Genomic DNA, 27,948 nt, shown 5'->3' with positions numbered 1-27,948 from the left:
TTGCATAGAGGATCCATGTATTACAGCACACTCAAACATACTAAAAAAAGAGAGAGTGCCGAGTGTGACCTCATCATCACTCTATGCAAGTCATTCTGTGAGGAGAGAGGTCAAGAGGTCAAAGGTCAATTTGGATGATGACCTTTTCACTGCATCATGAATATGCACAGGCTCAAGCTTGCACAGAGGATCCATGTATTACAGCACACTCAAACATACTAAAAAAAAGAGAGAGTGCCGAGTGTGACCTCATCATCACTCTATGCAAGTCATTCTGTGAGGAGAGAGGTCAAGAGGTCAAAGGTCAGTTTGGATGATGACCTATTAACTGCATCATGAATATGCACAGGCTCAAGCTTGCACAGAGGATCCATGTATTACAGCACACTCAAACATACTAAAAAAAGAGAGAGTGCCGAGTGTGACCTCATCATCACTCTATGCAAGTCATTCTATGGAAAGAGAGAGATCAAAGGTCAGTTTGGATGATGACCTATTAACTGCATCATGAATATGCACAGGCTCAAGCTTGCATAGAGGATCCATGTATTACAGCACACCCAAACATACTAAAAAACAACAACAACAACAACAACTAATGCCATCATGTACTTTATTCTGTTATTTCCATTTAGAGAGATGCTAGTACCTTGAGGGAAAAATATAGACAGAGAAGTGACCTAAATGCAGTAGATAAGTGAATGATTGTGCAAATGCAAACAGGTTTAGAGAAAGTTATGGCTACTTACGCACTGGTAATTTATCACAATATTCCATTGCTTTTTCATAGATGTAATGGGTGGGTATATATGAAGGGTTTGTTTGCAAAAACCGATAAGTCCATTTTTGAAGATTTTGAAGTACGATCTCTGTCATAAAGTACAAAATGATACCTTTTAAATGATATATTGGTCACTACATATACAGGTATATTTCTTAAGTTATGATCAAAAGAAGCAAACATTTTCTTATTATTCTCTTTATTTTTCTTGACCTTTAATCGCAAATATCTCCATTTGGCAAATATGGACTTATCGGTTTTTGCAAACAAACTCTTCATATGCATGCATTTTTGACCAGCATATGGAACAAAGCTTGAAGGTAGTTGGTTTCCGTCAAAGAGCATCGTACATTACTATTCTCTACACTAATGTCAAAAAAGAATGCACTATCGTATGTGGTCCCTGATGCATGTTTACCCATATTTGCAATATGAAGAATGATTAAAGATCAAATATAGAGCACATCAATACCACAAATTGCTCTCACAACAATTTACATTTCAGCTTGGTATAGACATGTAATTATGTTCAGTCTTTTTCAAAAGATATTTGAACATCAGTTATGATCAAGAATTTCATGCCAACTATTCTGGGAAAAAATAGATGCATTCATGGACACATGAATACACACATATAACACGTAGCGGAGTGCATAATCTTCTATAATGATACTTACAAAAAGATTTTCAAGAAGCTGCTTTGCGAGCCAGCAATTTAAGAAAACTGGAATGAAGAGGTTTCTTAATGGTTCCCAGAAAATCTGTGGTAAGAAAAAGAACACCATAAGTTTCACATCCACTGATGATATTTTATTTAAAAAAAAACACAAAAAAAAAACACATAAAATTAGGGTCACTTTTACAACTAGGAGAATGGTTAACACTATTTTTTTTTTTTGAAATGTGGCCACCATCTGTAACAAACACATCAACTAACTTCACAGCACATGACATCACCAACATTATCATTTTGCAATCATAGTTGATTTCTTTCACTGGTTTTCAGGAACCTATAGGTAGGACCAAACAAAGCAATTGAACAAATCTCAACTGAGCAATGATATGCACTGGTGGAATAGGTATAGTGCAAACACTATCAACAAGTCTTTTTAGAACCTGTTCACTACAATGTATGTAAATGTTGAAAGCTAAATTGAAAACAGATTTACTGAGGACTAATATATTTGTGTTGTATCATCATGTAATCACCAAAATTTTACAAAACACAAGCTTCACAAAGGATACACATAACATGTATGGCCTACTATACATGTAGTTGAAGGTTTCACATTATTGTAACAGTATTCTGAGCTTATTTGAAAAACAAAGATGACACATAGCAAGAGGAAACCATCTTTCTCGTAAAAAGAAGACTGATGTAGATCTGTATTTAGATGTACACTTCGGTTTACTCACTGTGATAATAAACGGCACACTATTGACGATTTCTAGAAAAAAAGACATGGTGACAATCTGCTGTAGAACACTTCCCTGTGAAATAAGAAAATTAAAACATGGAAGATGATTACATAAGGCCATACCTCAATAAATTTCATCAGAAATTCCTCTCTTTTTTCATGCTATGAAAATACATCACATGGGCCAACCACAAACAAAAAATGATAAAGCCCCCTATTAGCTTATGATATAACATTTAAAAAAATCAAGTACAACATTAATATTTACAAAGGGATTTTACAGATAAATAACTTTTCTACATACAACAGTTCAAATCTTCATTTCAGTGAAAGAATACATTGGACCAAAGTATGCTGCAGAGTGAAATTAATTCAATCGATCCTTCCCCCATTTCATTTTCAATTTATTTTCATTTCATTTCAACACAGTAATAAAAGGAACTTGCTTAGGAATTGGTTGTTATTCTGCAAGTCACTGCATATGATATAATAAAGAAACATACGAGTAGCACAATAGATTCAATGTACAACAATGATTTGAAAAATCACAGAGAGAAAAAAAAAACATAAACACACAGAACATGAAGAATATAAAAACATTGACAAGAGACTGACATAAAACAAAATGGCAATGGCACTCATCACACAACATAATATTAAACTAAAGAAAAAAGCCAATTCCCCAAAGATGTAAGCGACAAAGGGTTGACCTCTGACCTTATATTGTAAATACATGAGGAGGATGTGTTGGGCCACACTGATGATCGCTATGGAAACCTGCAGTGCCCACAACCATGTCGTCCTCTGCACCCACAGCATGGCCAACCTGCACAGGCAATCATAGAAGAGAGAAAACCTGTTGTATGCCTGAACAATTCAAGAATTTGGCTGAAACTAAAAAAAAAAAAATGAAAAAAACAAGGGCTTTGAAAACTAGAAACTTTGTTCATTATATTATCTGTTGTTATATCAGTAGCCAAAAACATGGAACACAATACAGACAAGACAAGTATATAAAATAATGCATGAATTTGGATCCAAACAAACAAATTTATTTCATCAGTCACTACTTTATGTACTAGATTACTGTATGTCAAGTTTTCACTGCACAACAATGTCATATGACACATTCTCCACAGACTGTTTCAGAGTATTAAATTGGAAGAGACACCATTAAGGTTAACCATCTAGATTGGGCCTTAAAAGGGCATGTTTCCCCAAGACAGAAATATGGGTTCAGCAAATATAGAAAGAGTGATATGTGTAACACTCATGGGTGGGAAGATTAAGAATAGGACCATCTGTTGAGAAATTCTGAATCTGTTTATGTATAGTGGATTCCATGTTTCTACCTCTCCTTGTTGAAACTGATAGCTCTTCTAGTAGGCATCCAGAATTTTGGGCATAACATACATGTGTACCAGGCATCTCATTAACACATCAAGGGAATGCATTGTTTTCATTAACTTCTGTTTCATAAAAAAGATGACAGCTATTGATTTATTCAAAATAATAATGATAATGTAATATATCAATTGTAGGAGTGTTGTTGCTACAAACCCAAGCTTCAACCACTAAACAGACATGAGGGAAAACTCCTTCATTGCTATTCTCAGAATTTTGTCCAACCCGACTGGTCATCACATCCTGTGGTCAGTCTACACACCCTACCTCCCTTAGGAGCCTCACCTCTTCCATAAACATTTCTGGATAACTTGTCTCCCCATTGTCTACCAGTGATAAGTTTCTCCCCCATCATCCCCATCATGTAATATGTGAGTCATTGGTGTCAGTGACCCATGGATTGACAGTGGTCACTATTAACCTACTCCTTTGTTTTATTATAATTTGAATCCCTCTATTTTGAATATTTGAATATTATAGATTAAGCCCCTCCTTCTAGTATACATGTAATATAAAAGTGACCATGTGCTTTGGAAAGGAGCTCTCTCTTTCACCCTCTTCGGGTAAAGACACAAAGCGTTGGTCTCCCTTGCCATCCCTCTTTAGGGGCAATATATGGCCGTTTGATGGGGAGTACCTATCAATATATCATATTCCTGTAAAGCGTTATATCCTCTTGTGACTAAATAAAGAGCCTGGATTTGGATGCTTATATGAACTGGTCTCTTGGTCTCTTCTGTGTGCTGTCGAGAAACATTACCAATGTAACACCGCCAATACGCCATCGAACATCAACTACAAAATAAAGGTGTTACAATAATTTCTTTCTTAAACATTCCCCTGATTCTGCTCTTTTTGCAAACAAAAGAGACCTCAGTTACCACATCTCCAATATATCACTTTTTTTTCTTTTACTTTTTTTTTTTTAACAAACAGACCTGAGATGCCAGAGAAAGTGAAAAATCTTTTTTTGAAAAAAAACAAAAAACAAACATGGTCTCATTGTCGAATGATTCAACATTGTTGATGACAAAATGATTGAGTGAAAATGTGCAGGCATTCATTAATGACACGAATACGCATTGTGGTTTCATTACACAGAACCTTTAATGCAGCAAACCATCGCAGCAGCCAACTGGCACCATTCTATAAATCTCATTAGTCTAGAATGTGTGTCGTGAAATGATGCCATCAACTTCTCTTTCGGGCATGTTAAAATGTATCAGTTACCGAAATGGGGCACTTCACCTAAGGGCTCTCTTTTACTCTCTAAATATGCATTCACACTCCTTAACGGCCATTAAAGCAAATGAAGTAGAAGAAGAGAAAGAAAAAAAAAGTTGATTATGCAAAGAAGAAGCTGATCTCACTTCTCCTTTTTAGATCTGGGTGAGAATGTCACAGGCATCCTGCATTTGTGCAATTCTGGTTGTGACTTCAAGGTTTTCAAAGCTGTATATAGTAGATGTGTCTTCACTTTGCTTTTATTTTGGTTGTTATTCTGTTATTCTACATGAGCTCATTTACTTCTTGTTTGTTTGTTTGTTTGTTTGTTGTTGTTGTTGTTGTTGTTGTTGTTGTTGTTTTTTTTGGGGGGGGGAGGGTCCTGAGGTATTGTCCCATTGAAATTGATCTTTATTTTATCAAATACCAATCATCATGTAATGTGGGGACCATGCTCCTCAGATGTTTCAAATTTGAAACTTTTGAAGTTCCAAGTCACTGCTGAGGGATCCACTCATTGCTTCACAATGAGAGCAAAAAAGCAGAAGTAAAATTGTATCTACCAACAAACCACCAAATCAAGTCAGTTGAAGCATGGCTCAACCATTACATAGAGGCTGATGTCCATGCTATTTTTTTTTTTTTTTCTGAATTTTTGCTTTAATCCTTCTATTGTTACTCTCCATATTCCGGTTAAGATATCATGTATGATTAGAAAAAGTAAATTGGAAGGAACCAGGATGGGACTTGAACCCATAACCTACTTCTCACCACTCAGCTATACCTATTTAACTAAGCTAAAAGGAGTTCAGTGAAACGAGTAGGTGGAACAAATGAAGAGTTTTATTTGCAAAAGGGGCTAGATCCACTTTCAGTACTTTAGAGAAAAATTTGTTTGTTTGTGAAAATTTGTACACAAGTGTATGGGAAAACTAAATCCAATTTTGCAATAATTTCTATTCAAATGGTTGACTGGAGTTGAAATTTTCACTGTAACTAACTCAAATGGAATTCTGTGCAGTGATGCTAATAACTCAATTTTCATCAAGAATGGATCTAGCCCCTTTTGCAAAGAAGCTCTTCAAATACTCAATGCATCACTTTGAAGATCATTATGTGACGGCCAAAAAAATATATATAATATGTATGAAAAAAAAATCTCTCACTCTCTGTATCTCCCTCTCTGAAAAAAAAAAAGAAGAAAGAGAAAAGATTCTCTTCAATTTCAATCCTGTATTGATCCTCCTTCTCCTCTGACATAACTCATCTCCCCACAGAATGTAAATCTTAAATCCCTCCTCCGATTGATCAGCAGCCGCCCTTAAACCACATCCCTGCACATCAATGGCTGGTTCCAGTGTGCCCCAAATCCTTGGCCCATACAGATTGATGGTCTAATGGAATAACCACCACCCCGGATGTTTGTACAGCTTATCACTGGCAAAACTCTCTCTGGTAACAACATCGATTTGTCTCACAAACTGTCAATCTGATCCTTTGGTGGGTAAAAAGTGTGATGTAAGTATTTAGCAGTCTTTGTACTTCTTGATAGACTAGTATTATTGGCACAAAATTTCTCTTGCACCACTAATGGCTTCTACCTAGATATGACAGAAAAAAATATTTTCAGTGATTGCCAAAAAGATATAGTATTCATGGAAATGAAAAGCCTTTGCAAACAGCTTCCGCTGTTGTTGTTGTTGTTGTTGCTGCTGTTGTTGTTATTGAGAGGTTGAATAATGTTTCTCGCATAATAGAATTTCCTTCTGTTTTTTCAGCCAAAAACAAATTTTCATATTTTTAAACTGAAAGAGGCCTTATTTATATTGGGAAAAAACTTAGACCTATACAATGTACCTGCACATGGGCATTAAGCATGTTGCAGTAAAAAGGAAGCATGCCACTGTGTGCTGTGTTTTGCAAGAACTTGTTTATTTGCAACATTCAGCAAGTTTAGTAGCATCTGCCTTAGATGCACAGGTCTGCATTTCTAAACTTATTTTCACTAAGGCAGACAAAATACTGTAAGTTGAAAAAAGAAAGGCTGCAGAGACTCCAATTAACCTCAAGCATCTATTACACAAGAGATTCTCCTGCCTGAACCCTCCAGCAAAATAAAGAGACTCTGACAGTAAACATGTGCACAACAGCGCACATCATACACGTACACGGGAAGCATGACATCCCTTGTGGCTGGATTCCCAAAGCTCTAAGGTTGTATACAGATGCTCTCTGGAGCTATCTTAGCTCACGCACACACACACACACACACACACACACACACACACACACACACACACACACACACACACACACACTTATATATGAAAAAAAAAGTGCAGTTGGGTGAGAGGCAAAATTTGGAGGTGGGAAAAAAAGAAATATTTCCTAAGCAGGAGTCATTCAGCAAGAGTCAGGGAAATTCAAGCTCAAGTGGGTGAGTAGGAGACTTAAAAAAAATGGTACTGAAGTGGGCAAGATCTCCAATCAAAAGCAGAAGGAGTTAGAGTTTCTGCTGATGAAAGCATGGTGTTATGGATGTGTCACTATTTGACTGGAAAAAGGCATTAATGCCATAGACCTTGCAATCTGGTAGCACTCTCTTGCACACAACTGATATCATGTAAAGCAGTACCTGAATCCTTGCCCTGACACATGCCGTAGAACCACCTACAAGTCTATTTTCTCACAAATTTGCTTATTTATAACAGATTGGTTTATTCTTGTGTACATGTACCTCCATTAAAACTTTTATCAATTATGTGTTGTTTGAATGTTTGCATGGTGAAGTAAATGAGGGAGAAAGATTTGTGCTGACACCATGTGTATGTAGTCCTTAACCGGATCGTTGTTTGGAAGAAGAGCTTAGAAAGAGGAGAAACGAAGAGGGAAGCGACATATGGGGGTTGTGAGGAGGGCAAAAAGTGAAGAGTGGGGGACAGTAATGGGCTAGAAGTTGAAGTTGCACTAGTGGAGACGGTAGAGAAAGGATAACAGAGAGAGTGGTAAGGAAGAATAGTGTAAGAATCAAGTAAGATGTTTGGACATCGTTAGAAGGAGAAAGATGAAATAGAAGGAAAGACGAAGAGGAAGGAGTTGAATGTTGGAGAATCATGGAGATAGGGAAGAGAAGTGAAGATTCATGAAACCAAGAGAAGAACGAAGTCGGCGAACAGTGTGGCTGTGGAATGTGGAATCAATGGAGAAAGGACAAATAATCCCGCGAAGGAAAGGTAAGTCGAGGAGAGATGAGAATATGTTGAGAGAAGGGAGAGAGAGAGAGGGGGGGGGGAACAAAGATTAAAAAAAGGGGGAAAGAGAACAAATTGAAATTCAAGACGTAAATTAGAGGGAGCTAGTAGTGTGGATCCTAGAAATGAATGCTGCGGAGGAGAAAAAATATAAAATGGAGAGGAAAATTGATGACAGTAAAATCCTGAAAAGGTTCCTGTGAGAGTAATGCAAAAATGAGAAATTAAAATAAGGTTACAGTATTCATTTACACATTTCTTTACATATCATTTCTCTTGTCTTCTCTCCTCAGGTCTACACTTTAACCTTATTTTAATTTCTCATTTTTGCATTACTCTCACAGGGACCTTTTCAGGATTTAACTGTCATCAATTTTCCTCTCCACTTTATATTTTTTCTCCTCATTCCCGTTTGCTGGAAATCTATGTTTGATGTCAGCCAATAACATGATTTCCTTCTACATAATCCACTCCCCCCCCCCCTCCCCCCGAGTCATGAAAGTTTATGACAATATAAGCACAACCTTAATTTTGGTCAGTATAGTAATGGAAAAAGCACTGTATTTTGTATTTCAGTCCACATGAAGCTTTTGAACCAAAGGACAGAAAAGGAAATGCAGCTCCCATCTCCCCTTGCAATTTCAAATTCATGTCCAGCAGGCAAGAGCACAAACTTTACATTTGGACAGCAATTTCCGCTGTGTAAGTCAAATAATTCCACTGGATTTGACAACTGTCAGTTGAGTAATATGTCAAGAAGTGACCTTTGGACCCTACTTAAGTTGAAAATTCCTATGTATGAAAATTGCTGCCTTGAGCAAGCATGTCAATATCAGCCTATCAATGTGCTCATAGCAATTATTTGAACATGTCATTAAGGTGACTGAAAAAAAAAAAAATTACAGCTGAACATGATTAAAGTCACGAGAGATCGAGACACAATATGACATTATTCTAACCTGCTCTGTGCCAGCTGAGGTATACACCTACCTCTGTGTAATTAGAATTATTATTATGAAAGAAGAAATGCAAGTTTGCTTTACAGCAGTCTCTGTTGGTATTCTTGTGCACTGATTCTCATTCAATACTGTGCTTTATGTGCTCTTCATTATCCAAATAAAACTGCACTGTCTATGATCCAAACTTAACCTGTTGAGGAAGAGTCCCGAGTACACTCAGCCAGGGTATATGGGATATGCGTGTTGCAGCAAAATCAGCCCGTCCTCAACAAATCACCAAGAGCACATCTCACTGTAAAAACAACATTTTCCTATATGCTGCAATAATCTTGGCAGGAAACTTTGGGAAGCATACTTCTCTTTATTGTGATAACTGTTTGAAGTTATGTGATGGGATCCCATTTTCAGCAATGAATATTTCATACAAAGGATATGCAGGATATACTCAACATATCATAATACAGGATATTCAAGTCTTTTTTATTATGTGCAACCAAACTTCAGAATTGGAATCCACAAAGGAAAAACATGGGGAAAATTGATAATGGATGTTTTGAAACAGGCAATTTGTGATCAAAGAGACAAGCACTTGAGGGAAGCAAAATTATGAACCTACACAATATATTCACATCTTCCTTTTAAATCTGCATATAGTATGTTGTTCATCCTGGTTATATTGCATATCCTGGTTAATATTTTGTGGGAGAAAAGAAAGAAACATTTGAGACAGTTGTTTTTTAACCTTCCACTTATGTCTAACACAGTACAATATCTCCCCATAACCCCACAAACTTTTTTTTGTCTATCTGTCCAAGACAAGTTTTATCTACTCTTATTAGAAGGAATGGTTTCTCTTCGAGAAAAGGCTTCATTCAACAAGCAAGAAGCAAGGTATCACTGAGATATTGGATCAGCCTCTCTGCAGTTAGCCATGGTAACATTTCCTAACAGTCTGTGACAGAAAGTCATTAAATGCTCCTCTTGGGGCATAGCTTAGGGGTTACCACCGCTCCCTTTTGTCTGTCCTTCTTGTTTTTCCTCATAACAAAATGAAGCAATCACTTTTTCTTTTTTTTCCAGACAGGCATCGCATGTAACATACACAAACCTCCGGAACTGTCTTCCTCTTGCAGTGAAATTTGATTTTGTGAGTATACAGGGAGCTCGAGGGAAAGTATGGCTCACAGTTGCCTGGATTCCATCATTTCTCATGCATCTTCATCAGAAGTGGTTAAGGGATTGAATGGGATGAAAGGATCTGTTGAAGGGAGCGGGCACCACTCTCCTTCCTCTCATCACAAGGCTTCATCCCAACTGAGCGGGAAAATCGACAGTAGGAGTTCCTCCAGCAAAAACAGGGGCGACATCTCGTCTGCTGTGTGTCGTTGAGGATTTCTTGCTGACTTTTAGCCAAGTCAGTTCATTAATGCAGTGCAGAAATTGTTGCAGCCAGTAGCGACAACCCAAATTATATTTCATAAGTTTCTTATCTATCACTATATATAAGAAGAGTAAAAACAAATTGCTTTGATGTCTCAAATGCAAAATGAACCAAACTCATGTGAGACAAATACACCAAAGCATCATTGAGCTTTTAAGCTTTACAGCTTGCCACATTTTGAAGAAATATGAAAATCATTTCTTTAGTAACTGTTCTCAGAAATACGTTTCATACTAATTGAGGTGTATTTGAAGGTCTGAAAGCTAATCAGAATTGTGTTTATCACAAATATGTACTCATCATCATGTTTGGTATTTTTAAAGTTGTAGTCTGAAGGGCTTTCCAGATTTAAATTCCTGGTATGCATTGCCCTTTCCCCTCTGTTAAGGCATCTGGGGAGCTTTGAGTGAAGTTTTCATCATGCATAATTATGTACTTCTGCTATGGTGTCTGAAAAAAAAAAATGTCTGTCATGTTTAATAAAGTCTGTGTGAGCTTTGAGAGCTAATTGGCAGAGAAAACAACAAAGCATTTAACACACTGTCCAAAATATGAATGTTTGTGATCCAGCAAATTGCATGTAGTGTCATCTGTAGCAGGACGTACTTACGTAAGAAACTTGATGGCTGATAAGTGGCTCATAGGAATTAAAACGTGACTGGAATGCATGTTAGAACTGTGATTTAAGAAAGGAACTTTCTTGCAGTTTGAGAGTTACCACAGATTGAATATGCAGCCAATACAGACCCTGAAATGCATGCTAGAACTGTAACTACGAGAAGAAAAGAATTTTCTGACAGTCTGAATGTCCTTGCAGCCTTCAGCACAATCCTGAATACGTCTACAATGCATAAACTGGAATGAAAACAATCTTTGCTGAATCCCCCGATGACATCGTCACATCACGTCCTCGAACCATCAAGTCATAACTCATCAGTAGCAGTCATTATCTGCCTGATATATTTTGCTTACAGCCTTTTCCTTGCTGTCTGAGAAATGAAATAGTAAAAATCCTATTGCTATTGCCATCATGCTTTCTGGTGTACACCAGGGAATTAGATGTAGGCCTAACTGTCATGATTGATATCTTGCTCAAATCAATATGCGTGACTGCAACAGCAGCGGTTATACGAAGACAAAATGAAATGAGTTCTGATACAGCATTTCTACATATGTGACCCGCTACAACAAAAGGATCCTAAAGTCGCTAACGGGTGAGCCAAGCATGGCCCAGAGAAATGCTATTTTCAGGCCTTTCCTTTGATCATTCAGCTTCGAAATTTTGGCAGATGATAGAAGATACATTAGACTACGAAATTATGTTAAAACAGAAATCCGAACGTCTTGACAGATTTTGGTGATCTGACTTCAAACTCGATTTTCTCGGCTCACCCGTCAGCGACTTTAGGATCCTTTTGTTGTAGTGGGTCACATATGTTAGTCTCATAGGTGAATGGCTGATAGATAATGTTTAAATCCTGTAGCTGGGACAATATTCAAGTGAAAAATAAAATCCATTTGCTATATGTGATTTTTAAAGTAGAACTATGCTTCCTATTTTTAAGATATTATGATACTACTTTGTTTAATCTGGAAATACTGTCCTTATACACTGATGAAAATCATGCATACTATTCCAGACCATGTAAGTGTTTTTCATGCATGAACTCTACAGGGTAACTGAACTGCGACTAGCAATATGTTACTTTAAATTTGCTGCAACAGCACCCAATATATATTCTTTTCATAATCTCTGAGATTGCCAAGGGAAATTTCTAGCTAGCCATTCGATTGCTCCTTGCACGGTTCTAATTTCTATAATCAGGGTGCTCGTGTAACTACAAGTCGCATGTTGCATGTTTCCCGTCCAGACACTCAGCTCAGCATGTCTCCAACAAGTCTGCCTCTCTAGTCTCCACTCCAGACTGTATGATGTCTTTAAATACCAATGGCATGTACAAGCCAAGATGGCACAGCTCAATGAAAGATTGCATTCCAAAGCGAGGGCAAGAGTGTCATGAGACATTGGGATAGACAAATAAGCCAGTTATCACAGTTAGTACTAGTCTGCAATGACCTCTCCAACCACACACTTTGCAAAACATGGAATAGTCTTCAAGAAGAGCAGTTGAAAACAGCCATGCAGGAGGTGGTACTAGTAATTTACATGCCAGTGCTGCATGAATAGCTTTTATTTAATATTGCTGAAAAGAATGTGCCTTCACCTGTTTCGTTCATTTACTGTATACGCCAAATATTTCGCGAGGTTATTATTTTTTGCAAATTTTGCGAGTCAGGTGCTAATCACGAAATTAAAGACACGCGAAAATATTGACACTGTTCCTTATGTGCATGTGACGTATGTGTGTACATTTCTCCGTTCAGTGCAGGACTCCACGATCGCGAATTTGACCACTCGTCGGGAATTCCTGATTCGTGAAAATTTAGACTCGCGAAATATATGGCACATACAGTATAACACAGTTGTCACGAAGCCCTATCTAGGTTTTGAATACGTCTGTTGCAAATCCATTTCGAGAGAAGGTCTGCAATGACCTTTACAACCCCCGTATGTGGGACTCATTGCATTACCCATTGAAAGTGCTTTTGTTCTTCTTTGAAAACCCCCAATTATGGCCGCTACAGTATAAGTTACAGTCCTCTGACGTCGGATTCATCTATAGAATCAGAAAGAGTGGATTACAATATCACTGTAAAACAAGGAATGTTTGTGTGCATTTTAATTTCACGAATTTTGCGAGCCAAGGTTCACAAAATTAGAATGCACACAAAAGTTCTTGTCTACACTGTACGCATTGAATGTTAGAGGCAACTCGCGAAAATTTCATGCTGCGAAAAAGGCTACCGGCTCCGATTCGCGAAAATTTCATGGCGCAAAAAATATTGTGTTTTACAGTAACAGGTCTTGTCTGCATAATTCATGTCTTCTGAATGTTGGAGAGTGATTTTGAATAACATTCCATTTATGATGACATATCATATTTAAGGATTCTGGACTTGCAATGCCTTGCAGGCAGTGAGAAAATAAATCACTGTTTCATCATTTGAAATTAGATGACTGTGATGATGTTGGATGACCAGAAAACAAACAAACAAAAAAACAAAAACCTAGATTCTGCCCCCCTCCCCCCCCCAAAAAAAAAAAATATATAAAAATTTGAGTCACAAACAATCATGACCACATTCTTATCCCTGATATTAGTGATGAGGCCCATAAGCAGTTTGCTCAAGTGATCATGTGACGCTGGCTAATCTGTGTGTTATTTTCTCATTTCTTTATCTATCGTCCACTCATAAAGGAAAGACCAATAATTACACACAATAACAACACTTCTTTTATCCTTTTCCACATCAACATCCAAATTCTGATCCTCGACCTATCTACCACATCATACAACTAGATAACAAACAGCATTTCACCTTCGAAATAACATGATATTTCAAGGAAATAGATTCATTTCATTCCTGACACCACAGTCTTGAAAACTTCCGATGCACGCTAGAAGTAAAATGTAGGGCAATCATTCTCCCATACAACTTGAATCAATAGTAGGTCAATAACACAGCTCCTTCCCCTGTGGGGACTCCCGCCTAGATTCAAACAATCAATAGTCTTTATCCCAGGGGCCTACTTGCTCAGGGGGAAATATTTATAATCTGATTTTGAGCCATTTGGTTGTTATGACATATCTGGTTTGATCCTGTGAAAAAAGCCTTGGTTGGGTAAATATGAATTGTTTCCTTGTTATCAGATTTCTTTCTGGATTACCTATTATCTGGCAAGAATACCTGGATGCTAAAAATGGACCCCCCAAAAAATCCACCTGAACAGTGTATTTCATACTCCTGTTGCATACATAAGTAATCATCAATGTGTATTCCAGGAAATATTCTGCTTTATACTGATTAAGCTCAATAAAGTAGCGGTGCACTTCTAGAGTTCGCTGACTTTTAAATGTCATAATCATTATAAATGCCAAGTTGTATCACTGAAACGACATTTTGTCTGAAAGAGTAGGAGTACAGAACTAGACTACATTATAAATCTGTAAAGTCATAGATTTTTTTTTCCACTTACAGTGCAAGTTTTCCGAAACATATGTGCATGAACACTGGTTTAAATAATTCAAAATGATGCAGGACACAATGGCAGCTTCTGGAAAAGCTGTGTGGTAGAGTGGAAATTATAATCATTTAAAAGAACTTCCACAAATCATTGCTGTTTAATGAAAAAGAATGTATATTTCTTTACACTGATGCTAAAATATGCTTAATGCATATATACTGTTTTCTATGCCTTCTGGAGGACCTATGTAGATCCAAGTACTTTTTAACCCATTGAGGACGGACTGACTTTTGCTCTAAAATGCATTTCCCATAGACATCTGCCCAAGTATTCTTGGGAGTTGTCTTCAATGAGTTAATACATGTAGTTGTGCAAACATACACGTAGGTATTATTTTTTGTATATTGTCCTTAATTACAGATTGACCAAACTATAAAGTTATGGCCCACTTTGACATTGAAGCTTTAACTTTTCTCTTACTGCCAATAAGCAAAGCTGCACAATGGCACTGGTCCGACGGTCCCTGACCAGCAAAAATCACTGACAGACCAGTAAATATGTCAGGTATAGATCAGTAAAAAATGGGAAAAACTGCATACCTACTGGTCAGACAGACAGGTCAGACCAGCAGAAAAAATGGGTTAGTGTGAGGCCCTGCAATAAGAGCATCATTTTTAGTAATGGTATCTGACTGACATTTCTTCAAATCTTACTCTTACATTCATGATGCAAACAATATTCCAGGCAGCACCATCCTTAAAGGACAACTAGTACACCTTCATAGACATGTGGATTGAGTGAATGCAGCAATATCGATAGCACATATCAGCAGCAGTTTGAGGAAAATCGGACAATCTGTTTAAAAGTTATGAATTTTGAGGTTTCTGCTTAGTCACTGCTTGATGAAAAGACTACTACAGCCTGTGATGTCACATGTGTTCAACGATAAAAAGCATAATGAAAATTCAATATATTTTCACATCACATGGACTAGTATTCAAAATTGCTTCTGTAGGCAATGCAAAATGCATGACACTTGCTAAAAGGAAACATGCATCACTTTTTGATCTTCTTCGTGTACTCTTGCGGCACGACCCGCAATTCCCATTTTGCAGCTCCGTGGCTGCATCACATAACGACATTGTCCATACTCACCGCAAACATGATTGAGTGAGAGCAATGATGCCTGTCGGCACTCAAGATGCCATCATCTCGACTGCTTCACCGCTGGACCACATAAAATCAAGGACAGGGTACCCATTATTGAAGAGATTCCAAACATATTGAACTTTTCTTGCGACTTCATCAGGGGTTAGTGAACTTTTAAGAAAGATGCTTAGGTCTTGCAAAACAGAATAAAGTAAATTTCACTGACCACTTAAAGGAGAGTAGCTTGGTGGTTGTGCTACCTGATATATATGAGAGGCACTCAGTTCAGTTCCTTAAATAGTACAAAATGAAGTGTGCTTATCCCGTTAAGGACGGGATGATTTTGGTACAACACACATCTGCCTTAGATGCTTGCCCTAGTATATTAGGGACTCATCCTCAATAGGTTAAATGAGTATTCATTAATCTCTACATATTTTTTGTTTTTGTTTTTGTTTTCACCACACAGGACATAATATAATATAAAGGTCTTATCTGGGGGCAGGTCATGATCAATACACAAGGGTGAGTCCAATCCAATGTGGGGTATCACAAGCATGCAAAATGCAAGTGAATAAAACACTCCCCCTCCCCCAAAAGGAACTCATTCACTGTTTTGATAACTCCACTACAGATGATCACCTGCAGCATTAACCAGAGCCTTACATGAGCCTTACTCATTGAGACATGCACTGTAATTAGTTATGGATGAACAATTCAGAAGGGTGGAAAGAAGGGCTGACAACCTCACAACTAATCTAACCAAACTGTGCCACACATTACAGCAGTTTCTGATACATGACAAGGAAACCTGCATCAGCATGAATCCCTTCTCCACATTTATTCTGAAAGTGGCACAAATCTCCGAAGAAGACGTCCAATAGTATGCCGATTGATATGCCATCCGATACTTTGACGAGGGCTTTCAGGGAGATTGAAGAAAAAATATTAGAATTACAAATTCTAGAATTGGATTATCAGTGCGGCAGTTCAAAACAAAATGAAGAAAAAACAGGCAAGTGCAGCCAATGAACCCACACGAGACCATGCAGTTTAAGTAAAGCTCAAATTTCTTGATCAAGTAAATGCAATTTTGCACACATTATATATCTTAATCTTCCTCCCCCCCCCCCCCCCCCCCGCCCCCATATCAGTACAGGGTGCACTCTTTCTTTGGAGATAGTGATATAACTCTAGCCATGAAACAGCCCTTCTTTTGTACAATAGAAAGATGTTGCTGTGAGATGTTGGCAAAATAATAGAGTTTTGACTCAAATTCCTATCACATCCAACAGCAGAGTTTGAATCTTTTATCCTCAATAGAATACAATTAATCAGGTAAATGACCAATATTGGACAGAACTTGACCAAAAAAGCATGGTGGAAAAATGACAAAGAATGACACATAAAACATCTAGACCAGAGATTAGTATTGCTAAAAAAAGAGAGAAAAAATTGTACGTCAAAAACTCCTGATTCAGTTGTAAGATGGAGAGAAAGAAGATTATTCTACGGAGAAATGAGGAATACTATCACCAAAACAGAACAGACTTTCCTTTAATCCCTTACAACTTTTAGATTTCAATCTTTTGTGGGTTTTCAGTGTCAATGGGCACAGAAAACTGCATAGTGTCATACACGAAGTCCAAAGTCCCTGGCGCAGGAAGGGTTAAGAATGTGTCCATTATCTTCCAGCTACTTGCTTCCTTAGATGTTCAAGGACATTATCGTGAAGAGATCTATCTCGACTGCTTATAAATCGAAAACATTTAATTGCAACTTGCAGCTGGCAAGAAAGGAGGATCCTCGGACCTATAATCCATTCAACCTAAAAGAAATCTAAAGCCGTCTGTGTTCAACAGCAAATAGAGAGAGAGATGTGTTTTCAACCGAAGGACACTGACATTGCAGATGAACGGCAAATCAAATTAGGAGTCCTTGATGAAAAGAGAAGAGGAATGAATAGAATGAAAAGAAGTATACACTGCATTTGAAGAAATAAAGGGACTCGTGCGTAATAATTCACTTTCGTTAAAGGTAGAAACTCCCAAAGGAAATATTGTAACAGCATTCTATTCAGTCCGGTGTAATTCCATCAGTACCATCTGTAAAGAAAGTGCAAAATGATCTCTCTCAGCAAGTATCAGATGCAATCAGTAGTCAAAAGGAAGAATACTCTTGAGACCTGAAGTAGAATTATATACAGACTGTATATGGATACATATCTCAAGTGTATACAAATTAGACTCAGCGCCATGTTATCCCACTAAAGCTGTGGATTTCTAGTGTATGGAAGAATTGTGGTGACATGGATTATGAAACAAATTTATTGGCAGAATACAACATTAGATATGTGTTCTTGTCAAAACAGAAAGTTAAAAAGTAGCACCTGTCTGATTGTCAAAGATTACAAATGTCTACAAAACTGACAGGATTTTTATTTTTGTGTCTCTAAAGTATGTTGTTATGCTATTTGGTATCAAATGGCATGTTGTTTTTTCATACCTCATCATAGTATAGTCAACCAACACGTGTACATGTACTGAGGTAGAGAGCAGCTTCAAAGATGGTTTTCTCAAAGGGGGCTAGTCTGGTGGGCAATTTTACTACAATTATTATGGTAGGTTGTTCTAGGGAAAGTGGAGCAGTTACACATTACTCGTGAACTTAAATTTCTGGAAAATTGGGAAATAACTGAAGTCAGAAAATCTGTGTTCAGTGACTTCATGGGGTTTATGTGATAATAAGTCTTACACACACACATACAACTGTATGTGAAATGTGTGTATGTTTATGTGTATATAGTGCATCTTGTAAATATATATACACATATAGATGCATATATATAAATGTACACACACAACTGAGAAAAAAATTCATTTAGTAATAAACAGATGCAATTATGACACAATTTGTCATCGTACAGGGAAAATTCATGGCATTTTATAAAAAGAAAATGATGTAATTTAGAATAGCTACCAAGATGGCACTAATATAATAATATCAGATTTGCCTTTCCACCCATGAGTAATGGACTGGAAGTGAATTAGTCATGATGGACAATGACGAACAATATGAGCCATCTACTAGACAGGTCTGACAGTTCAGCTAGCAATCGACTGTGAGCATTCAAGCATGGGAAGCTCATAACCGTAGGGGGGCAAATGTTGCAATTTATACTTGTAGCACAGTGATCACACAGTGGGATCTCATCCCTCTACCAGTAGAAGATGGAAACATACTATGTTCTATAATACACCTACAATAAAGTACTTTCCACAGTGTACCATTTCTCATAGGGTGCATTCTTAAATTGGGTATGTTCACATCTTAGAAAGATGATTATATTGCAAACAATCACTTTTATAGCTACACACTTTACCAAGTTGTGTCTGATTGTTTTAGTCTAGCATTTGGTATACCTTCACATCTCAATAAGATCACTCTATAATTCCAAAATTCACCTTAAACACATACTAAACGTGATTCAAAGTATTATGTTCTAGAATATGGTATGTTTACATCTCAGAAAGATGACCATATTGCAGACTACGTCCATATGATACATTTACCTCAGGAAATTTTCAATGTTTATTCTGGAATGTGGTGTGTTCACTTTTCAGAGAATATAATAGAGAATATTAGAGAATATACTTAAAGGGATGGTACGGTATTGGTGGAGATGAAAATTGGGCTTTAACTTTTTTTGCGAGATACCAAGAAAACACTTATGAAATAGTAAAGAGCATACCATTTTAAGAGGAATTCAAAGTTTAGTTGATGAAAATCGGGTTCAGAATGACTGAAACATCCAAAAAAAGCAAAACAAAACAATCGTAATAAAATGTGGGTCCCACACTTTATTAGAATAGCTCTTTTTCTGGATATCTCGGCCATTAAAAAAAAACAAAAAACACAATTTTCATCAAATAAACATTGAATCCCTGTTGGAATTACATGCTCTTTCATATTTCATTACAGGTTTCTCACTATCTCACCCAAAAATGATAAAAACCTGAAGTTAAGTCTCAACCAAAACTGTACGATCCCTTTAAAGAATATACTTCTGACATACAGTGTGTTCACATCTCATTAAGATGACCACATTCAAGAAAGGCCACGGAGATGCACTCAAGCACAGTCTCAACTATCCATCAAAGTGGACATAATTCCTTTATAAAAATAAGTGTAAACACATCTAATATCTGTTATCTAGACTGTAGAGGTACATTGTATTGTGCAAAATATTCAGGCATACACCCTACATACTATATTCTTATATGCTGACATACATGTATGTGTAGACAATCTGAAAACAGCTCTAAAATTGCTTACACGTAATTACAGACTCCTTCCACTATGTTAAGGATTCAGGATCTGACAGTCAAAGACTCTCACTGTAAATGTTGTGTCATGAAACGTGAATACCAGAGCGGAAGATTTTCCACAGGTGGGCAATATGTTAAACATATTTTCCTTCTTTTATTTTACTCTTTTTTGTTCCACCTTATAGTACTTATGGACAATGGGATATTTCAAACAGTACAATGATGCACTCCTTTTCTACACTATGTTCCTCAAGTAAAGCACTGAGTCTTTCGAGATAATGGACTACTGCTCAGCTCTATCCCTCTCTTTCCAAAGTGCCAACAGGGTGCAAAAAAGTGACACACTTGTATAGTGCTACAAAGAGACAACTCTGTTTCTATCAATTATTCCTATGCAGTCAATGCGGTGCCTTTAGAATCAATACATGTCAGGCCTCGCATGTCAAGCATCCAGGGTTCAGGTAATTCCAGACGCTTGACATTTGAGACCATCCAGGGTTAGAAATGTTCTAGCATTCTTATTCACAGTGTCTCAACAGGCTTGGTGTCATTTTTCACTGTCACATTATTCAGTCCACAACTGTCACAGAGGAAGACTCTGCTATCAAATGCAGCAAAGCAGTGGACGGCAAAAAGACATATGTCACATTCCTTTGGAAAATGAAATAAACATCACAGAAGGGGGAAGGGCAAGGATCAATGGTACCACTCCTGGCTATTTACACTGTCATGCAATATGCACTCAGCTGTTCCCTGTGGATGTTGTCCCTTTGTAAATACCCTCAAGTACCACTGCATCTCTACTTATGACCTAATTTCACCCTGCGAAATATCATTTTCTATGACCATACCCCTTGCCTTGCAGGCATAGTCATTGAACTTAACCTTAAACAGACCTCTATATGGAGAAAGTGATGGAAGTGTTAACAACTGCAGAAACTGTAGTATGCTATTAAAATGCAAAGAAATGAAGATTCACTAGCATGTTTACCATGTATCCACAGTATAGGACATTGTAAAAGTACTTTGAAACCAAAGGACAGAACAGATGGAATTAGATATCAATGTGGAATATTTCACAATTAAATGTTCAATCTGTTATGGTCACATCAGTAGCCTTCTGAAATGTTTCTTTTGTACACTTAGAAATGACTGCTATTGCTGAATGGATGCAAAAAGAATTGTTAGCTCTGAAACGTGGTAGCTTAACCATCTCTAAAGGTGTGTCATGATTAATCATAATTTTAATGCTTGATGACATTGCAATGACCATATTCCTCTGTAAAACAATATTAAATGGAATAACATATTCCCATTTGAGTTGGTTCTAACGTAGGAAACATCTCTGAACTACATCTCTTTCAAAACTTTAGGGGGCCCCACCGGTATACATTAGATTTGCAAAATGAGTTTATCCTATTGACTCAACATGCTAGACAATAGCCTGCAGGCAATCTCTCATCATTATTGACATATTCTTATCTTCACACAAATAAAGAGATCACGGGGGATCTCGAATACATAATCCAGGTTGGCACACAAGACTGAAAGCAGATTAAGTCCCCTTGACTCCTATACCCTCCCACTCCCTTCCCCCAAACACTTTCCTCAGCCTCAGCCAAGAGCAAAATTTGTTTGGTGTACACATCCCTGCACAAGCATGCAGAGTATCTGCCTGTGCACTTTGTCTAAGATTGATGTGTTTGACCACGTACTCGTAAATGACAATAAACAACTGGTCGCCTGTCCAGAAGGAGAGCAATAACAGTCACAGATTGAGCGGTATATGACTGTTCACAATTGCAATCTAACTGGCTGGGAAATCATAGCACAAAAAATACATTGCATTTCAGCCAGGATTTATGAGGCCCCTGGCGCATAATATGGAATGCATGGATTTTACACCCCCCCCCCCCCTAAGTGAAATCTTGACATTGCACAGATCAAGCTTCCTCCGCCACATGAAAAAAACTAATGAGAAAATTGGTCAAGACACATGCTCCCACAAATAAAATAATTGATCTGAAGGGCGATACACAAGGACATTTCAGTACAATGATTTAAGAGGTAAAATCCAGTGTAAGTACGCAAACAATTCAGGGAAATATTTTCATGATTTACACACAACCTAAAGATAAACATGTGATAAAGAAGAATAAAAAAGAAATACATCTAGAATGCTACATTATAATACAGAAGTAATTTATATTGTTATGGCATGCTGTATTCTTTATCTCTACCACTTTACCAATCTGTTATCTCACTGAAAAAGTTTGCCTTTTAAAAAGGATTTGGAGGCTTTGAGTGTCAGACTGAGGTTTTTGTTGTTTTAGCTGAAAGTGATAGCTTATTGTGCAATCATTGTAATCATTCCATATGTGCCTCCATCATTATGATATCTTAATATTCAATACCATGTCAGAATTTCGTAAACATAGTACCAAATGAAAATGCCCAAAATGCAAGAAATTTTGAGAAAGGCGCTGGTGATGAAAGAGGCTATTTGTACCACACTAAACACATTTGATACACTGAATCGAAGGACACATGCTCAAACAAACCTGACTACCAGTTTTAAAGAATTTGTAACTTTCATAAAGAATATTTTAAAGATCTTTGTTTTTATTTCAGATGGCAAATACTGCCTCTCTTTTGTTGCATATTCACTCTATACTGAGGATTGCAAAGACTGTTCACTGTAATCAAAACTTCAAAAAGAATTATATTTGGGAAATTCTGATTTTGTATAGAGTTTCACTGTTGAAGTTTAATATGAATTGCATACAGCATGATTATTTTCAGAGCACTGACCAATTAGACCAGGTAGGTGTAGGTGTGTGTGTGTGTTGGGTTGGGGGGGGGGGGGTCGGGAAAAACAACATCTAATATTCTCCTTCCTTCTGGCATCTCAGCTGAAACATAATGTAACATGAACACCACAAAATTGTTCAGGTTTATTTCTTTCATTCATCTGCAGCACACACTGATAACACTATACTCCTTCCAGTATTGAGTGACATGAAATTCATCCAATTCCCAACATCAGGTAATTGTATGTGCTTTTCACGTGTGCTACATCCCTAGAGGCAACACTGGGCTTGTCTTACATCTAACTTGATTAAAGGGAGAGACAATCACGCCTTATCTAATAAGGAATGTGCTTATTTCAATCTTTCACTGAGATTAATAAGATTAAAAAGATATTCATCTTACCAGTCGATTCCTCCGTTGGTGATGGAGATGAACTGCAGGGACACACACACACACACACACAAAAAAATGAAATCATGGAAGTGTTGATGAATTAATTGCATACGGTTAAAGGCATCATCTACCATTTGCAGATGACATAATGCCTCTGGCACTACTTTGTGGCAGAGACATAATAAATATCCAGCATCAGTGCTTCAAAATAGATCTGAGAAATTGTAGTTAGGGATAGAAAAAAAAATAAGAGAAAAAGTTTTATTTCAAAATTCTTACATAGTAGGATGTTCTGTGATACAACCGACCTAAACATATGCATCTAATGTGATATCTTGATTTTTTTTTTGTTGTTGAAATCACTGCTACCAATGGTAAACTGGACCTTTAATATCATGAAACAATTTACAGTTTGTCACAAGGCATGGAATTTGTTGGTATCTTACCACAAATACTACAATTACATTGTAATACCAGTTATAGTATCTGCAGTCATTATGACAGTAGCTTTGGATTTATAGTGGCTGTGAGCATTTAGGCTGTTGCCTTGGTAGCCTGCAATTACTTTGATTTAATGATCAATTTTAACATTAATAGCCTTCCCTGGTGAAATCCTCCCCTCTAGATTATGGTACATTGCACTGCTAAAAGGCAATTGCTCTTTGCAATGGAATATGTATTCATCTTGCAAAAAAAAAAAAAAATTACTAAATATCACAAGAATTCTATTTTGTCATGAAGTTTCAGTCCATTAGGAAACATCAGTTTATCTTGAATATATTAATCATTCTAATTAACTCTTTATGTGCCATGGTGGAAACCCCCTGTGTGCCACGTTATTCCAAAACACAAAGGTAGTCATGCTTTGAGAAAGATTTCGGTTTTTTCCAATTTGGCATAACTTCTACAAATTTCTGTTAAGGTGGACATAACAGTGAGCAGTAAGTTAAAGATGAATGCCAAACTTTGCTTCGATATAAATTGTATGACAAATCTATTTTCAATTTTTCTTTGGATTGACCAGTTGCTACATTACTGTAAAGGCATGACTTTTGCACAGAAAACCGTGACAGAGACTTAGAATGTACACGCAAATCTAATTGGGAACACTGCTTGATAGTCAATCACCACATAGAATGTATAGCCGTATGTGAGAGGAACAATAGCCCGAGAGACGCTTTCATTGTACCGCGGGATTAGCGATTTATCGATCGGTTTATTAAAGTGGCTTTGTGTGTTGAGCAGAATATGCGAAGTTGGCACGCCGTCGACTGAGTCGGACGTGCGAACGTGGCACATAAAGAGTTAAAGTTATATTTTATTTGATTAGTCTTACCATCACTAATTGCATTTCTCATTATTTTTATCAAACAAAATCTGATATGGAAAAAATGAAATTACATAATACGATTAATAAATTACATGTGACTAATTTATTAAATTACAGAAGTATAAAAAAAGTCATGAGTTGTTACACAGCAGTTGTGGGGTTAACATCGAAAAAGAATCAAACAATTATTTACAATCATCATAACTGATAATTATACAACAACAATAACACAACCAATAGAAATTCTGATGTATGAAGCTCGAAGAAGTTGCAAGGGCTGGAAGAGTAGAAATGTTTGAAGGTGTGACAGCATGGAAACATCTATCTGAATTAATGATGCTAAAATGGACTTTGACAAGATGCATGGAATCATTACTCACCATGTGTCATCTGATGTCTGGTTCGGTTGAATGCGAGGAGTGCAGCCGAAGCTGTAAAATAAGCAAGAAATGTGGGGAAAATATCAGAATCTCAAATCATTACATGCTTTTGATGTGATCTGTTAATATTTGTAATCTCCAGTCTTAGAAATAACTGCCTATAAATGTTTCTGCAGCCATGCCACACATTTGATTAAGTACCCTTCAGCAACTGAAGATTGTGTACCTAATGACCTATTGTTCCCTAGAAGGTAGAGTAATATTACTCTTATTTTGACAACTTTCTGAATTATGCAAAACAGATATCGCTGCATGTTTATTTTTTGTCTATTATAAGTTATATTTACTTGAAAGCCTATTAAGGTTTTACCAAAAGACTTGTGTATCACAGAATAATTCTGACATGTTTTGGTTGACATTTGGCTTCTCTCAAATTATGTGATTATATATTCTATACGAAAACAAAAATAGTATAGCATAAAACTATCAAAAAATGGACAGGCGTTTTTGAACGTTTTAGGGAGTAATTTGACAGGTGGTTTTGGATGGTTCAGTTACTAATGGGTTAACTAATAACTGATCCAATGAACTTTGGATTGTTCCTCTGAACACTGCTGCACTTTGTTTTTTTTTTTCTCTCAAGCTCTGTGATATATGGCTATAACAGAAGAAGATGACCTGGTAAATAGGCATGGTTTCTGCGGAAGAGGATTTGCACCAGTAACTGATGACATGCATCATCTGTTTGTAAATGAGCAGATCAACGCTACAGGCATCCTATCAATCCAGCCATGGCACCTGTGGCAACTGTTTTTCATTTTAAAAACAGAAGAAAAAACAAAAGAAAAACAAAATAGAAAACAGTCCCCACCTGGGATCTTCACTGGCTCTTGAATTGGGGAATACACCTACACCGTTTTCACTATAACATATACTATACATACATACATACATACCAATACATACATACAGAGATAGGGAATGTTAATTGTGCAAATTTTATAGAATAATGGTGTATAGAGGACTAAAGTTGCATGCTATATTTCGGCACTTTCTAGCATCTTAAGAAGATTATGAAGAAAACCAAAACATTTCAACTTGCATAGAAAGTCTACCTACATAGCCTGAAATGAGAAAACATCAGCAGGTAAATTGAACACAAATGTGATCAAATCCTTGGATATTGGACCATAAACAATGGGGGAAAAGAAAATGACCTTTGGGGGCATGCGGTCTCTTTGGTCAGAGAAATATATATCTGAGGAGAAATGACATTTTTCTGGTCTCTACTTAGTGAGATTGAAAGCGACTTTATTGCATTTTTCTAGGTTGTGTCTTGTTTTTCCTTTAAACCAAGTTATGTCACCAGGTCAAGGTTTATTGTTGTTTGCTTTTAGAGCAATTTTTTCTTCTTTTTTTCTCTTTGGGCTCTGTAAATGATGGATTGTTGGAACGAACCCCTAAGAGTTTTTTTTTTTTTATTATTATTATTATTATTATCATTATTGCCTTAGATTGCTACTCCATGAAATTCTGCTCCATCTTATTTCCCTGCATCTCCCCATGTATGATGTATTGCTACAGATGATCACCGTGACGATGAAACCAATTCAGCTGGAGCTATTGGACAGTTTTACCAATCCTCTCACAATAGCAAATAATACCATGGCACTTATGATATGTGTGTGCAGATACAGAGAGGGCAAATTTAAAAATTGTCCAAACAGCAGAAGTCTCATTTGTCAATCAATTTAATTTTTTTTTCTTTTTTTTTTTGACAGGGCAAAGAATATGGGAGCACATATTATTTGATCAGTGTCTTTTAACATTTGAAAATGAACAATTCATGTTATTAGCCACAATAAAAGATTAATAGCACTTTAGTCCCATCTTTTTTTTCCATTTTGTAAAAATGTTCATTTAAAACAACATTTTGGCTCAATTCCATGTACACGACTCATTAAAACAGGTAATGTACCTCTTTATCATTCATCATTTGACAGCAATACTAAAAGGCAGTGCAGAAAGAGAGAAAGAATGGGGATGATGGGTTAGACCAGTAAGCTGGCGATGATTGCTGTTCCTTACGGAGGATTACAGGCGAAGTCAGAAAGAGAGAGAAAGAGAAGTTAAAAGTCAGAAGAGAAAGAGATGGATTGAGAGAGAGAAAATGTGTTCTTCTGTGTATGTGTATGTCTGTGTGTGTGTGTGTGTGTGCATGCATGATGAAAAACAACAACAACAACAACAAGAAAGAAAGAAAGAAAGAAAGACAAACCCTGAGAAGGACGGGAGGATGGGATGGATGGAAGTAGAGGGGAAAAATGGGGCAGGAAAGAGAATATGATGGCTTTTATACTCGTTCTCCCGTGGGAACGGCCGCCCAATTTTGCAATTTCCAGCTACGAGCGGAATCAATTTGCATTGTGCAATCTGATCGCATCCTGTTTTCTCCTACGGAACACGCGCCCCATCTGCTATTCCACCGTCATGGCTCGCAATACCCCTCAAATCCTCCCACCGGAATGAAAACGTTCTTGAAATCTGTTGACAACTCCCTCCACAGCACCAATGGCGGTGAGGTTGAATGCAGTGTGTCTCTGAGACATTTTCAGGGAAGGTTGGGGAAGGGGAGATATTTCAGTGAAGAACTAGAATTTTGACTCATCAAATTAGCACCATCATCATGAGTCAGATGCAGTTTTGGCCTATCCCATATCATTATCATTGTTGAACTCTTGATGAACATAATTGGCATATTGAGAATGTGGCCATGAAAGTTTAAAGCAACACTTTATGTAAAAAGAGGTTGACCTTTCACTAGGTCTCATATTTCTGTGTAGCTAAAGCCATTGTAAAAGGGGCTAGAAACACTCCTAAACGTTAACCACTCTTATCCACTCCCTTTTTTCTTTTTCTTTTTTAAGGTGAAGTGATTTTGCTTTGGCATGCATTTCTCATACAAACCTTCCCAAGTATATCGGAGCTAATC

General features: G+C 37.0%; 1 protein-coding gene across 1 annotated transcript in view; it reads right to left on the bottom strand.

The window, feature by feature from the left end:
* The window catches only part of LOC140241248 (potassium channel subfamily T member 2-like), a 282,715-nt gene that overhangs the window by 34,094 nt on the left and 220,673 nt on the right, over positions 1-27,948 (bottom strand). Inside the window, exons 4-9 of the mRNA XM_072320999.1 lie at positions 24,957-25,007; positions 23,256-23,287; positions 12,263-12,272; positions 2,917-3,025; positions 2,198-2,272; positions 1,459-1,542 (exon numbers count right to left, since the gene is read on the bottom strand). Coding sequence (XP_072177100.1) covers positions 1,459-1,542; positions 2,198-2,272; positions 2,917-3,025; positions 12,263-12,272; positions 23,256-23,287; positions 24,957-25,007 — 361 coding nt within the window. The remainder of the gene's footprint in view (positions 1-1,458; positions 1,543-2,197; positions 2,273-2,916; positions 3,026-12,262; positions 12,273-23,255; positions 23,288-24,956; positions 25,008-27,948) is intronic.

The sequence above is a fragment of the Diadema setosum genome, chromosome 17, assembly GCF_964275005.1.
Source record: "Diadema setosum chromosome 17, eeDiaSeto1, whole genome shotgun sequence".
In the NCBI taxonomy this organism is placed as follows: Eukaryota; Metazoa; Echinodermata; class Echinoidea; order Diadematoida; family Diadematidae; genus Diadema; species Diadema setosum.
The sequence above is the reverse complement of the archived record's forward strand: the minus strand, read 5'-3'. Positions and strand labels throughout refer to the sequence as shown.